The 14146-nt window shown below is 42.0% G+C and overlaps 1 protein-coding gene across 4 annotated transcripts in view; it reads left to right on the top strand.

Moving 5' to 3' along the window:
* Positions 1-9905, top strand: part of TCEANC2 (transcription elongation factor A N-terminal and central domain containing 2) — a 37293-nt gene extending 27388 nt beyond the window's left edge. For all 4 annotated transcript variants that reach the window (XM_069477971.1, XM_069477970.1, XM_069477973.1 and 1 more), the window contains exons 4-5: positions 1905-2098; positions 8965-9905. In XM_069477971.1, coding sequence (XP_069334072.1) covers positions 1905-2098; positions 8965-9153 — 383 coding nt within the window. In that variant the 3' untranslated portion in view covers positions 9154-9905. The remainder of the gene's footprint in view (positions 1-1904; positions 2099-8964) is intronic.
* Positions 9906-14146: the final 4241 nt, after the last annotated feature.

The following is a 14146-nucleotide window of genomic DNA, read 5'->3' on the forward strand; positions in this document are numbered from 1 at the left end:
TCAAGTGTTTTAGGAGCTGCAAGTAGCTGGGGTATTGCTTGACAATGGAATAGTAGCTGGAAATGAAGCTAGCAAGTAGGTGGGAGGGTGGCAGATTGTGAAGGGACTTGTGAGAAAAGGTAAGAGTTTGGATATAGAATTGAAGCATTTAAGTGGAGGAGTGAAAATGGCCAAATTTATGTTTTAGGAAAAGAGTCCTTAAAAGAGAAAACACTAAAACAAAGGCCACTCTAGCTGCGGTATGGAAGGCGGCGTTGAGGGGTACCAAACTTAGCCAGAAACGCCAGTCGGGTGGCCTCTGGAGTCATCTAGAGGTGGCGGCAAGGGACGGAGGAATAGGAGTTCCAGAGCTATTAAGGAGGCGGCACGTACACAGATAGCACACGTGTGTGCCCACACACCCGCTCTTGTTAATGTACTCCCCATGCTTTATGGTTTTTACGCGTTTAAGCAGGATTTTTTTTCCCTGTTGTATTTTACTGATTATTGCTGACCTAAGAAAGCTGTTGATTTTTAAAAATATGCCTGTCTTGTATTCTTCCATTTTTTGAACTTTTAATTCTAAGTATTCAGTTGATTTCTTCGGTTTTTCTAGGTATTTATTTTTATCTACTTTTGCATGTTGATATTTTTGACCCTTTGCCTTTTTTTCATTTTTATTATGAAAATTTCCAACATACCCCAAAATGAAGACTAATATAACAAACTCCATGTGCCCTTCATCCAGATTCAGTAACTATTAAGATTTTTGCCCCACTTGGTCTTTCCCCTTTTTGCTTTTGTGTTGCTGAAGTATTTTAAAGTAGAATCTCAGACCTGTTGTCATTTCAGCTCTACATGCTTCAGTGTGCATCTCCAAAAACATGGGTATTTTCTCATGCAACCACAATGCCATTGTTATCATGCTTAACAAAATTTACAATAATTCCCTGGTATAATTTAGTCTCTAGTGCATATTCATATTCCTTGTTTATCTCAAAATATCTTTTAACAGTTGGTTCATTCCAATCGGGATTTGAATCACACAGTCACATGTCACATTTGGTAGTTGGGACTCAAAAAACTCTTTTAGTCTATAGCAGTCCCTAACCCTACCCCCTTTTTAAAAAAATGTCATTGTTGAAGAAAACACATCTGTTATCCTGTATAATGTCCACATTCTGAATTTGCCTGTTTCTTCACACTGTAATTTAACTAATTCCTCTTTCTCTCATATTTCCTATAAACTGGAAGTTGCCTTTGAATGACAAATTGGATTTATGGTTCACTTTTTCTTTTGGGGGAGGGTGTAAGACTACTTCATAGGCAGGGCCGTGAAGGGCTTCCTCTGTCTCCTAGCCTCGCTCTTAGGGATGTTAACATTGATCAGTGGGTCAGGTGATGACAGCTCATCCCTCGTTATAAATTTCCCCATCAGCCTTTCATCAAATGAGTTCATTCACTGATGGTTGTCTTCTGAATGAATTATTTCATCGTGGGCTATAAAAAGTTTTTCTAATACTGTCAATCTTTTCACATTTATTAGCTAAATAAAGAACATTCCTTTAATAACTAGGGCTATTTTGTTGTCTTGAAATACAGTCGGTACAAAAAAAATAAGATAAATACTTAATTTGTTTTCTTTTATTATAATTTTTGGATTAAGGAATTGGCACTTTCATTGTTCTTTTTAAGAATCTATTGATCATGCTTCTAGTGTATGACTACTGTACTGGCTAGTCCTGTGGTTGTCCCCCCGTGATTATCTTGTTATCTCAGGCTTTGTGAAATAGTTCTCTTTTGCACAAGAGCCTTTACATCCTTGAGTGTGTGAGTGACCTTCTCAGTGCCACATATCAGTCCGTCTAGTCCTGTGCTTTTCCGAAGAAGACATTCCTTTGGTTTCTCTTCTCCTCCCATTCCAGGTCACACTGTGAACAAGATGCGTAAACACTCGGATGCAGAAGTGGCTTGTCTTGCCAGAGAAGTTTACACTGAATGGAAAACTTTCATTGAAAAACATTTGGATAGACCTTCTATTGAAGTCCAAAGTGATCCTAAAACGGAGTCATTTAGGAAAAATGCCCAGAAATTACTCTCAGAAGCCTTGGAATTAGAGGTAATGTCCTGGTTGGAATGTGATTGTTGGGTGCTCTTGGTTAAGTGAGCCTCATGTTTTCATAGTGAACTTTCATAGTTTTAATGCTGTGGCTTTATTCTAACGGATTATTCTTTAACGATTCTGGATGTATAAGCATTCTGGGAGACAGTGTTTTAGGAATGCAGGCTTTAGAACTAGCAAGGCCTGAGTTGAAACCTTGGCTGTAATATGTTCTAGTTGCGACACCCAAGGCAAATCCGTTAACATTTCTGAGACTTGGTTTCTTTATCTGTAAAATGAAGATTATAATTCCTACCACCTAAAGTATTGGAAAGGTTAAATGAACCATTTATACAAAGGAATAGTATGTAGTGCCAGCTGATTAGAAGCTATTTTAATAAATGTTGGTTCCTTCCCATTTAAAATTCTTTCCTTTCCCACAAAGTAAAAATTCTGGGATGTACTGTGTTAGGAAATATCAATGGCAAAATAGATAGCCGTCTATTAAAAAGACCCAACTTCCCTGTTTTTTGTCAGCACCCATACCATTAGTTCTAAGGCATAAAATCAATTGGATAGACATATTCCTTATTTTCATAGCCAGCAGTTCAGATGATATTAGTGCTTTGAGATATACATGCTGGAAGAAGGATTTTTGCTCATTAACAATGATATTAATCGTTATCAAACAACAAATTTTATAAGCTAATTAATACTCTTGATGATCAGACATATAATATCCATGTTTTTTCCTCTCCCCAGGGTCTCGCTCTGTCACCCAGGCTAGAATGTGGTGGTGCAATCATAGCTCACTGAGGCCTCCAACTCCTGGGCTCAATTTATCCTCCTGCCTTAGCCTCCTGAGTAGCTGGGACTGTAGGTGTGGACTACCACATCCAGCTAATATTTTTTTTTTCTTATTTTGTAGAGACAAGGTCTTGCTGTGTTGCCCAGGCTGGTCTTGAACTCTCGGCCTCAAGTGATCCTCCCACCTGGGCCTCACAAAGTGTTGGGATTCCAGGCATGAGCAATTGCACGTGGCCAAAAATTTAATATTATTAACAAAAGAAGCAATTCAGAAGTCTGATTTAAATGCTAGATCTGTTAGTGCATTCTCTAGAAAAATATTTTAACCTTTCTACCTTAATTGTTTATCCACCAAAAAAAGAGAAATGGACTTGTGGTACATTATTTACTTAAGAGAAAGTTTTGGGTTTTTTTAAATATGAACTTATAGAAAATGAGAAAAATATAGAAAGGGAAAAAAAATCACCATCAAACATACCCCAGACATAATCTTATTAACGTTTTGGTGTATTTCTTTTTTTGTAAATTATTATGGCTTTTAAAATAAATGCTGGGTAAGTTATGATTATCTGAGATTTATTAAGAGTAAATTACATACCAATATTCCATAAGATATTTTTATTGATTATTTAAATAACATTATAGAAAATTGATGTAATTATTTACATTTGTGTTGTCTGTTTAATCTTGATTAATTTCAGTGTCATTTTGTATATCTTTTTCTATATATCTTTATTTTTTCCTATATCTATTTGCTAGTTCAGTGAATTGGTATGCCATAAGTTTGCTTAACTTTTCCTAAAGGAAGCTTTCATATGAACATTAAACTTTTAGCAGAGAGAAAAAATATGAAGGTTTTAAGTCTAATTTTCCAGAGTATCGATTAGCCAACAAGACTTGCTATTTTAAATAAAGTTTATTTTTGAAATAAACCAAAATGATTGCAGAAACAGACAGTGTGGGTATATAATATGTAGTTAATGTGGTGGTAAATACCAGTTCCCTGTGGTATCATTTTAAGTAAATGATAATAACGAAGCTATGATTGTAAGGATTAATGAGCAGTTTGCCTACTATATTAAACTCCATAATAATTATCCTTTTAGTTTATCCATTAATTATCCTTTAAATGGCACATCAAGTGGTAAGCACTCAAGTGTTACAAAGCAAAGTTAAAAAAGTGATACATTTGTTAGTGCTTTCCACCGTAATTGGAAAAAAAAATATCAGATGAAGCATAGCTGAATGGTTTTGTTCCCAAAGAGTAAATTTAAAAAATTAAAAATATGCATCTTACTGTCTTCCTTAGCAGAAAAAAAAATAGTAATAATCTGTTTTCCTTGCATAGACAGCATTTGACAGCATTTTTATCCATTTAGTATATCAGAGAATATAAATACAAACACTTTTACATAAGGTTAATTCTTAGCACCTATCATCATCTGAGATATTTCCATATTAGGGTAAATCAGTGAACCATCTAATCCACTATCTGGTCTTTGACAGTAACCAATGTTGAGTACATTCAAATCAGATATCATATCTCCATAAATGTACTTAATCAGGCGATATAGTGAACCATTGGGTAAGTTATTGGCCCTATGACTAAAAAGCCCTTACGATTTGATCCTAGCATGTGATTTTACAAATACCGCATCTACTCATTACATTTTTGTAGGAAAAGAATGTTTCCATGTTATTTGTTTCAGTCATATCCTTTAATAGTGAAAGCCACAGATGAAGAATATACACACAGCCAAAAGGTGCATATCTTTATTACCCTACAGATCTTGCTTTCTAGATTCATGGATTATTTCCTTGTTCTTGGAATAATGGAATAGATGAATAAAAACTCCATAGTTGAAACCCAGGCTCCATTCCCCTTGACTTTCTCCCTTCCAGATCTTCTTTGTTCTTCCCCGTCTTTTAGATCTTTCCTCATATGAGCGTCCCCTGCGGTGTCATTCTCTTACTTCCCCTTCCTCATTATCCACTCTCCTTTCCTACCTCGTGGCCTGTGATCATTTTCCTATTATGTCATTAAAAAAAAATGAACCTGATTCTCAAAGTGAGCCTGTATCATTAAGAGTTATGAAACACTGGCTGGTTGGCTCAGTTGGTTGTCAGATGGTGCTAATGAGATCCAGGTCAGGGGTGCGTCCCCATATGGGACTGTTAGTTTTTTCTTTGTTTAATGCCCTCAGACTGCACCCCTGGCTTTGACCAGCTCTCTCATAAATGTATTCAAGTGGTCAAAAAGAAGTGTAGGTAGCGATGTACAAATCCTATCATGCTATTGGAAAACCCACAGAAACTTTGCTTCCACTGGCTATTCAGTCCAACAAATGTGTTAATCATTAGCCTGTAAATGATTAACTAAATATGAGATAGTCTGAAATAATGGAACTAGAAAGTATAGACACACAAAGTATGGAGCAGTTCAATCTGATGGGGGAATCTGGGAACATTTCATAGAAGAGATGGCAGTTGAACCTGCCTGTGTAGTATTTTGCCAACTAGAAAATACACACAAAATAGGAACATATTTTGTGTTTCATCTGCCATGTGTATGAGGTTATTGGAAGAGCAGAAAAAGACAGAGGTACATATGGGGAGGAAGGACATTCATTTAATGAATATTTATTGAACACTTACTATGTACCACTACCTATGCTGGGCATGGGGGATTTACAAATGAGTATAATATCAACTCTAGAAGTGCTTACAGTCTTCTGAGGAAGACAGACAAATAGTTAAAATACAATATGGGAAGTTCTGTATTTAAGGTAAAAGTATGAAGATGACCTTGCTGCCTTGCTTTGAAAGAGCTAGAGCTTCCAGACATGGCAGCCATCGCTAATTGATTATGGCACCGTTTTCCACTGATGAAGAACAGCTCTCAGGTCATGTTTTATATCTTCCCCCAGCTATCGCCAATTTTTCAGGATTGGACATCTGAATAACACACACTCACCCCACAGGCACAAATAAAGAAGACAAATCAGATTCTCTGTCTCTGGGAAATGTGAACCAGGAAATACCAAGAAAACAACAGTGCGGGTGTTGAGACAGAAGGGATATTGGAGGGATTAGGAGAAAGCAGAGTTGTGAGTAGAGAAAAGATGTATAGAATAGGGGGAGAGAGGATAAGGCAGTTAGAATGGGTAGTGAGTAAGGCCTCTGGAGAGGAATAAAAACATGCGACAAAGTGACCAGGCAGATCATACAGAGAAAGGATCTGGTCCCTAAATAAATCCCTAGGTTTCTTCCGGTTTTCCTGTTCCCATTCCCATGCATACAGATTGTCTCACAGCAGATCCCTTCTCAGGGTCTCAGACTCTGGTCCTTTCACTCAAAAGGGCTTATCTGAAGCACCAGGTTAGGACCCACTGGAAAGGACTCATCAGCTTGGGTAGACTTGGATTACCCAAGGGCAGTTACAAGATCGGCATTCTTCACTTCGTGCAATGAACTTGTTACACACAGCGGTGCATGATGAATTGTTTGCCCTTATGATTTATATTTTAATGTCACAGATATTTTTCTTTGTTTTTTCATCCTGATGGTCTTCATTTAACAAGAGGCACGCATAAAATTGTTAGGTGCTCGCTTTCTGTTCCCATCAAACCACTGGCACAGCACCTGCTGGCTGCTGCCTCTCTGCTATCTATGTACGTGCCGTCCCCTTTTTAGGCTCTGCATTCCTGGAGGGCAGAGGTCGTGTCTTTTCTGTTCTGTCTCTCCAACATCAGGCCAGACTCAGACTAGCAACTCCGTTAACTATTATATTTGCTGAATGATATGTGAATTCCAAAGCATTCTCAGAGTTCTTTTTTTTTTTTAAATACCAGTACTACAATTTGATGGAATGGCCATGACTTGTTTTACAAATACACACACACCCCTTCTTTCCTTGATAACCACTCCCCGCCAAAAAAAGACTTGCTAAGTGACTCTCTAAAGAGGTGGACTCACCAGCCTCACACTGGGGCGAGGAACCTTTCTGGCAAGTGCTGGCCAGCCAGCCCCCTTTCTTGCCTCCTGTAGTAAGTAGTCCAGTACCAAGGTTGCTGCAGGCCGGGGCTAGTTCAGTGCCCACCCAGGAAGCCCTGAAAACTTCGAGGAGTCTAGGTTCTAGAGAACCATGTGCCAGGTCCACTCAGTCCAGCACAAGCCGAGGAGACGCTCTGTCAGTCACTGGGAGCATAAACTTTTGTGAGTGCCTTTTGTCTGCTAGACCTAGGTGGATGTCTGAGCCTGGATATTCATTCTCTCTCTCTCTCTCTGTTGATCTCTTGCTCGCTCTCTCTCTCTCTCTCTCTCTCCCCTCTTTTCTCTTACTCCACCCCCCCCCATTCTATCCCCCTCCCCATTTTATTCCTTATATTGTCCAAGTTTCTTTTTTCTACTTATTTTGGTCGGTCTGTCTCTGAGGACATTTAATCAAATGTCAAGTGATCCTTTTTTATTTGGGGTATGTTTTCTCTTTCTTTTTTTTGAACTTGCATTTTATACAGAAGTATAGTGTATATACAGAACAGTGTACAAAATGTATATATACAGCTCAGTGAATTTATCAGAAAGCAAATACCTGCTTCACCTGGCCAAATGCTGCTCCTTCTCCAGGTTTCAGGTTAAACGTTTCCTCCTGAAGCCAGGCTGGTGGGGCTGCTTCCCCAGGGGTGGGCTCCCCACCACCTCCCGACACGCCTTCCTCTCCCCTCTGCTGGCTCTGGGGCCTTTGCAGTCCCTGCCCACTGCCTGTCTGTCCTGTACTGTGCTCCCCGCAGACTCGAGGGCTGAGCCCGCCTTCTTCCTCAGCCCAAGCACAGAGCCTGACACATAGTAAGTGGTGAATAAATATTAGAATGAATAGCTGAGGCATGGAGGGAACAAAGGAAAAAAAAGGAAGTGAGAAAGAAATTTGTTTCCTGTTATCAGGGAACTCACTACAGGGGAGCCAAGCTCAAAATACAGATCATTATACTATGTTACGATAATGACTAAGGGAAGCTCAGGACTTGGTAGCAGCATGAACTTTCAGTCGTTTGCACTGGGAGTTTTTTGGTTTGGTTTTTGTTTTGTTTTGTTTTTTCCCTAAGCTTTGACTTAGAAATAGAAGTGTGTTTCCCAGGGCAGGGTGTGCCTCACTGAGGGAACACGTGCGAGTGCGGAGGCGTCGAGCTGCGTGCAACGGCTGAGAATGCTCAGGCGGGCTGTAGTCGGGATTGGGCTTGGAATCGTGGGAGATGGGCCGGGAAGGGAAGGTAGGGCTGGAATCCCTGCCCAGCAGCCCAACCAGATCCAGACGGTGTGGACAAAGTCCCAGACCTGTCCTGCTTGGATTAGGTGTGTGATCTCAAGAGGGCTGGACCTGAGCCAGCCTCACCCCAGAATTGCTGCAGGTCCCATCCCCTAGGCCTGCTCTGCTTAACTGAACCTGCAGGGCCTCTCGGAACATTGAGGGGGCAGTTAGAAAGGTGAAAGGGGAGACACATGAGCCTTGGAGTTGAGGGGTCCCGATCAGAGTCCCAGCTCTGTCTCTCAGTAGTTGTAAGACCTTGAACCTTTGAACCTGTTTCCTTAGCTGTAAAATGTGATCATAGGAGTTATGAGCATTAAATGTGAAAAGTGATTGATAAACTGCTCTGTCCACATATTAGGATGCAGACCCAGTGTTTATATAATGCTCTACGGGTTTTGTTAAAAGGAACTTTAAAAACAAACGAAAAAATGAACAGTTATACTGATTTATTATCCTTGGTTTTCGTTTCCTGGTTGGTAAAGTACAGGGCCCAATACCCATTGCTTAGTTCAGGCCAGTTTCCTCTTATAATGGCAGATATTACCACCCGGCAGGGGTTGTGAATGAGGTCCCTGTCACAAAGCACATGGCCTTGTTCCTTAATTGCCAGGGTGGAATTAATTTGCTCTTCCTGTTTCTCTTGTGACAGGAAGTAGATGTCCTTGAATTTCAGTTGATTAATGGAGGCCTCTGAGCAGAGTGCTCCAGCCTCTCTTGCTTTTAATCCTTATGCAATGCAAGGCCCTAATTTGATAATTTTGCTGTTTTTTAGATGGATCACCTACTGGTTGAAAATATTGAGCGGGAAACGTTTCATCTCTGCTCCCGCCTCGTTAATGGGCCGTACCGGCGGACGGTGAGAGCCCTGGTCTTCACATTAAAGCACCGAGCTGAAATCCGGGCTCAGGTGAAGAACGGCTCGTTGCCAGTCGGCACGTTTGTACAGACCTACAAAAAGTGACCTGAGGACGATTCTAACCCTGGGACGGGCAGAGAAGAAAATGGGCCTCTTCACCATTCAAAGACGCTTTTGAGTTTGGGTGATGGCTGGTGCCGGCTGTGCTAGATTTTCCCCTGGTGCCATTCCTTTGCAGACAGAGGATGCAGAGAGCCCTGGGAGACGGGCCTGCAGGAACGTGCTTCATTAGCGACAGCGCGCCGGTGCCGCCTAGCAGGACGCACACTGGCTGTCACTAGGAAGCACCATACGGTTGCCATCGCCCAGCACCGCGGAAGGGTGACAGGTTCCACTGTGAGTGTGCCAAGGACGCCTCTAAACTTCCCCCACGTCAGGCAGATGAAGTTACTACTTTATTTCACCACCCTGCAGGTAACTGAAACTCAATTACTGCCGCTGCTCACTCGGTTCCGTCCCCCTGAGTTTAGACAGCTCCGGTGCCTCTCAGAACTCCCCTGTCTGTTCTCTTTGCTCTACCCCAGGGGTGAGCCTGCCAGAGCCAGCCGACCACCCCTTCTTCCCAGAGCTCACTTATCTGAACGTTTCAGCTTTCCCTGCAAGACCTTCTGCGTGGTCTCCAGAGCCCCCCTGCTGAGGCTTCTAATGAGGAACTGGCCCGAAGCCTCCCACACCTCGGGCTTTATTTGAATATGTTGGCTCTCTCAGTTTAGGGCTCTGCAGAAGACACATAATGAAATTTCTCTTGAAATGAATTACTACGGTAGAAAAAAATACATACATACATATATTTTAAAATGAAATGTCTCTGTACAGGCCTGCTTGAACAATTATGTAAATGATATTTGCTTTTTTAAAGTAATAATAAACTGGGACTTTCTTCCTAAAACAAAAGGTGGGGTTTGTTTGTTGAAAAGTGTTTTGGGGTTGAGAAAAAGGGTACAGTTGGTGAAATGAAAGAATGATGGAACAAGAATTTGAGGGAGGTAGCAAGAACCAAGGAAGGTTTTTTAGATGAGGGGAGACTGGAACATGTTTGTAATCTGAAAAGAAGGAGCTAATAGAAAGGGAGAGATTTAAAATCCAAAAAAAGAGGGCTGGGCTGAAAAGCAAGGGCAGAAGGGAAGGGTTAACTAATGCTATTGTCTATCTTCTAAGTGCTGGGTACTTTTCCTAAAACAGTTTATTAATAACATTTTCATGGATCTTTATATAGTTCTGTAAACATCCTGTTTAATTCTCTCACCTATTATATTAAGTAAGAATTGTTGTTTTAGTTTTTTAGATCTATTCGTTTATTCAGCACCCATTTACTGAGTGTCATGGAGTTGGTGGGTGCTGAGCAGTAGCTACAGCTGAAACCCTGGGGCTCACGGAGCAGAAGTGCCTTGTTCAGTTTCCCACTGTGAGTAGCTATTAGAGCTAGAATAATAATGAAACACTTACTCTGTGCCCAGCACTGTGGTAAACTTTTTACAAAAGGAAAATACCCAATTTAAGATGAGGAAAGTGAGTCTCAGAAAGGTAACTCACTCATGATCACACAGTTAGTGAATGATAGATCTAAGATTCAAAACCCAGGTCTGCTCGATTGGTTTCATCTGCTATCATATTTTCAGACATCACTTAATGTATCTTCAGCCCAAACGTGTCCCCCAGGTTTCAGACACTATCTCCTAGACGTCCCGTGGACATCTCAGATGTAACATGTCTTCTCCCAGCAGGCAATACTGGCAAACCAAGCACTCCAGCTAGGAACCCAGGGGGTCAGCCTAGACTCCATCTCTCCCACTCTCAGCCAACCAAATCCTGGTTTTACTCCCCAAGTATGTTTAAAATATCCTGCCTCTTCTCCATCTCTAGCACGACTTGAGGACTTTATCCTCTCTTGCCCAGATGCCTACATGGCCTCCTAACTGATTCCTCTGCCTCCAGCCTTACCCTCTTCGAATCCACCTCTCTGTGCTATAAACAAAGCAACATATCAAAACTGGAAATCTCACCATTGCTCCCTCATTAAAATTCATCAGTAGGTCCCAGTCACCTGTAGGATAAGATGCATGCACACGTTGGTTTGCAAAGCTGTCTGTGATCCGGCCCCTGCCTTCCTCTCCCTCCTCACCTCCTTCCAATCCCTGCCCCACACTTGATCCTCCAACTTCACAAGGCTGCTTGTAGTCCTTTGCCGCAGCAGGTGTCTTGAGGTATCTGAGTGTTTGCACGTGCTGTTTTCCCTTTGTGGAGTGGTACTCTCTACGTAATCCCTTTTCCATCCCCTACCACAATGCCCTGCGTACTGCTCTGTGCACCTGCTTGTGTTCTGTGCTTGTGCTTATGATTCCATCTCCCTGCTAGAGTCTGGCCTCCCTGAAGTCAGAGATCCTGTCTCAGTCATTGGGTATCTTCAGTGCCTAGAAGATACCCAGTGGATTCTTATCCATCCTAGGAACCAATCAATACTTGTGAAATTAATGGATGTCCAGATGTCTGTCTCTTCCTTGTTTCCCCTTAGTCTATTCTCCACAGAGTAGCCAGAATGAACTTTTTAAAATGTATGACAAATCATATCTCTTCTCTATTCAAAACCTTCCAGTGGCTTCCATCTCACTTGGTGCAAAATCCAAGTCCCTCACCATGTCCTACAAGGCCCAATATGATCTGGCCACTGGCTGCCTCTTTGACCTCATTTCCTAACATTCTCTCCCTTTCTCACACCTGTGAGGTCCCACTGGCTCCTTGCTATTTCACACGCACGTGCTAAGCGTGCTGCTGCCTCAGAACCTTTGCATCTGCCGCTCTGATTGCAGTGTGCTGTCCCCATATATCTGCACGGTCCCGTCCTAACTTGATTCAGGTCTCTCTTTCCCTTATCAGAAAGGCTTTGCTGACTACCCTATATAAAGCAGCACTTCTTCCCAACTATTCTTTAATACTCTTCCCTGCTTTATTTTTCTTCAGAGTATTTATTATCACTTGCCACAGTTATTTGTCTTTCTCCCCCCTCTTCAAGGATTTAAGGTTCATAAAAGCGGAGTTTTGTTCTGTTCCTTGCTGCATCTCCAGCACCTACAAACTAGGTCTCCATAACTATTTATTCAGTAGTTGAACGACTGGTTGTGGGTATATAGCAGAGGCCTCTAATTCAATCAGAGAATGTTTCCTGGAGTAGGTGATGTCTGTATGTAGTCTTTTTTTGTTGTTGTTGAGACAGAGTCTCACTTTGTTGCCCAGGCTAGAGTAAGTGCCATGGCGTCAGCTTAGCTCACAGCAACCTCAGACTCCTTGGCTTAAGCGATCCTACTGCCTCAGCCTCCCGAGTAGCTGGGACTACAGGCATGCGCCACTATGCCCGGCTAATTTTTTTTTCCTATATAGATTTTTAGTTGTCCATATAATGTCTTTCCATTTTTAGTAGAGACGGGGTTTCGCTCAGGCTGGTCTCGAACTCCTGACCTTGAGCAATCCACCCGCCTCGGCCTCCCAGAGTGCTAGGATTACAGGCGTGAGCCACCGCGCCCGGCCTTGTATGTAGTCTTAAAAGGCAGAAGTAGTTAATTGGGTGGTTGAGGTGCGTGCCTGGCAGAGAAAGCAGAGTACGGAAAAACCCAGACGTGGCAATATCTGGAAGGTGACTGGCATGGCTGGAGTGGAGGACATGTGCAGGATAGTAGCTGGAGATGAGGCAGGAGAGAAAGGCAAGGACTAGGACCAGGCCGAGGTTTGAAGGGTCTGGAGCATGAGGTGAAGGCGTCTGGACTGATTCCGAGCAGAAACTGGTCAGTGTTGTGCTGACAGGCTGTGTGGGAGAGAAGCTGGGGCAGGGAGAGAGACTGGAAGTAGGAAGCCTCATGTATAAACAACCAGAGTTCTGCTAACTTAGGAACCCGGAGTAAGTTGAAGACAAATTGCTCCCTGGCTGAAAGGCTTCAGTGGTGGTAGTTGGAAAGTAAAATAGTTGCAGAGATGTGCTTTGGAGAGTTGGAAAGCAGGCTGTGTTATTTGTGGCTGTTTTCTCCTTGGTGCGTGTGCAGAGTTTCCATGAACGCTAATGGAGCCATTCTGAGCACTTGCTGAAGGGAAGGAGGCTTACAGACATCCATCCAAGTTTGCCCAGCCACTAAGAAGCACCTCTGAGCTTCAGCCTGTTAAACATGAAAGGGTGGCTCCTGAAATGGGGTGAGAGAAGTTCCTGGGACCTCTGAGTTACCTGTAAGTCAAGGTGTGAATATGTCTTCTAAGCATGTTCAGTAGCTAGAGGAAATTTAGGCAAGTAAAAACCGCTAGAGTCTGCTCCAGCAACCTATTGATTCTTTTCTTGCGGTGGTTAAATTGGAGGTCCTGGTCCTTTAGGTAGGGGCTGAGTGAGTCCCTTTATTTTCATTCATTCACTTAAACAAATGTTGCCCATCTTCTGTGTGCCAAGGACTAGACTGGCACTCAGGAAACAGCAATAAAGGAGCTATAGTGTTCTCCTTTGAGGACCTCTTAGTCTGATGGGGAGACAGATATATAAGTAAGTAATTATAGTATAGCATATTGTGTGTATACTATAGACGTTTATTTAAAATATAGAGAAAACGGGGAAAGGAATGATTTATACCACTCAGAGAGGAGGAAAATCTTCACAGAGGAGCTCACATTTGAACAAAGCCAGAAGGATAGGTAGGAGCTCTTAGCCCAGGACTCAGTCTGTGTGCAAAAGCGTGGAAGTGTCAAGTGCATGGTTTCTTTCAGTAAAGGCAAATACTATGAGGGGGTTGAAGTATGAGGAATGGTGGCGAAAAATGGGACAAAAAAAGTAGCCAGGACCTTGGAGGCCTTATCAAGGATTTAGACTCCAGAGTTCAGATCATGGGAGAACATGAGAAGTTTTTGAGGAGGTGACGGACCTAATAAGATGTGTATTTTAGAAAGATAAAAATGTTCCTACAAAAGCAGATATTTTAAGAAAATTTTAAACATTCAAAAGAAACCAAACAACTTAAGGCAAAGGAAAGAAAAGCTTGAGATTCAGTAAATTAGAGATTTTTTTTTTTTT

Source organism: Eulemur rufifrons, chromosome 8 (genome assembly GCF_041146395.1).
Source record: "Eulemur rufifrons isolate Redbay chromosome 8, OSU_ERuf_1, whole genome shotgun sequence".
Classification (NCBI taxonomy): Eukaryota; Metazoa; Chordata; class Mammalia; order Primates; family Lemuridae; genus Eulemur; species Eulemur rufifrons.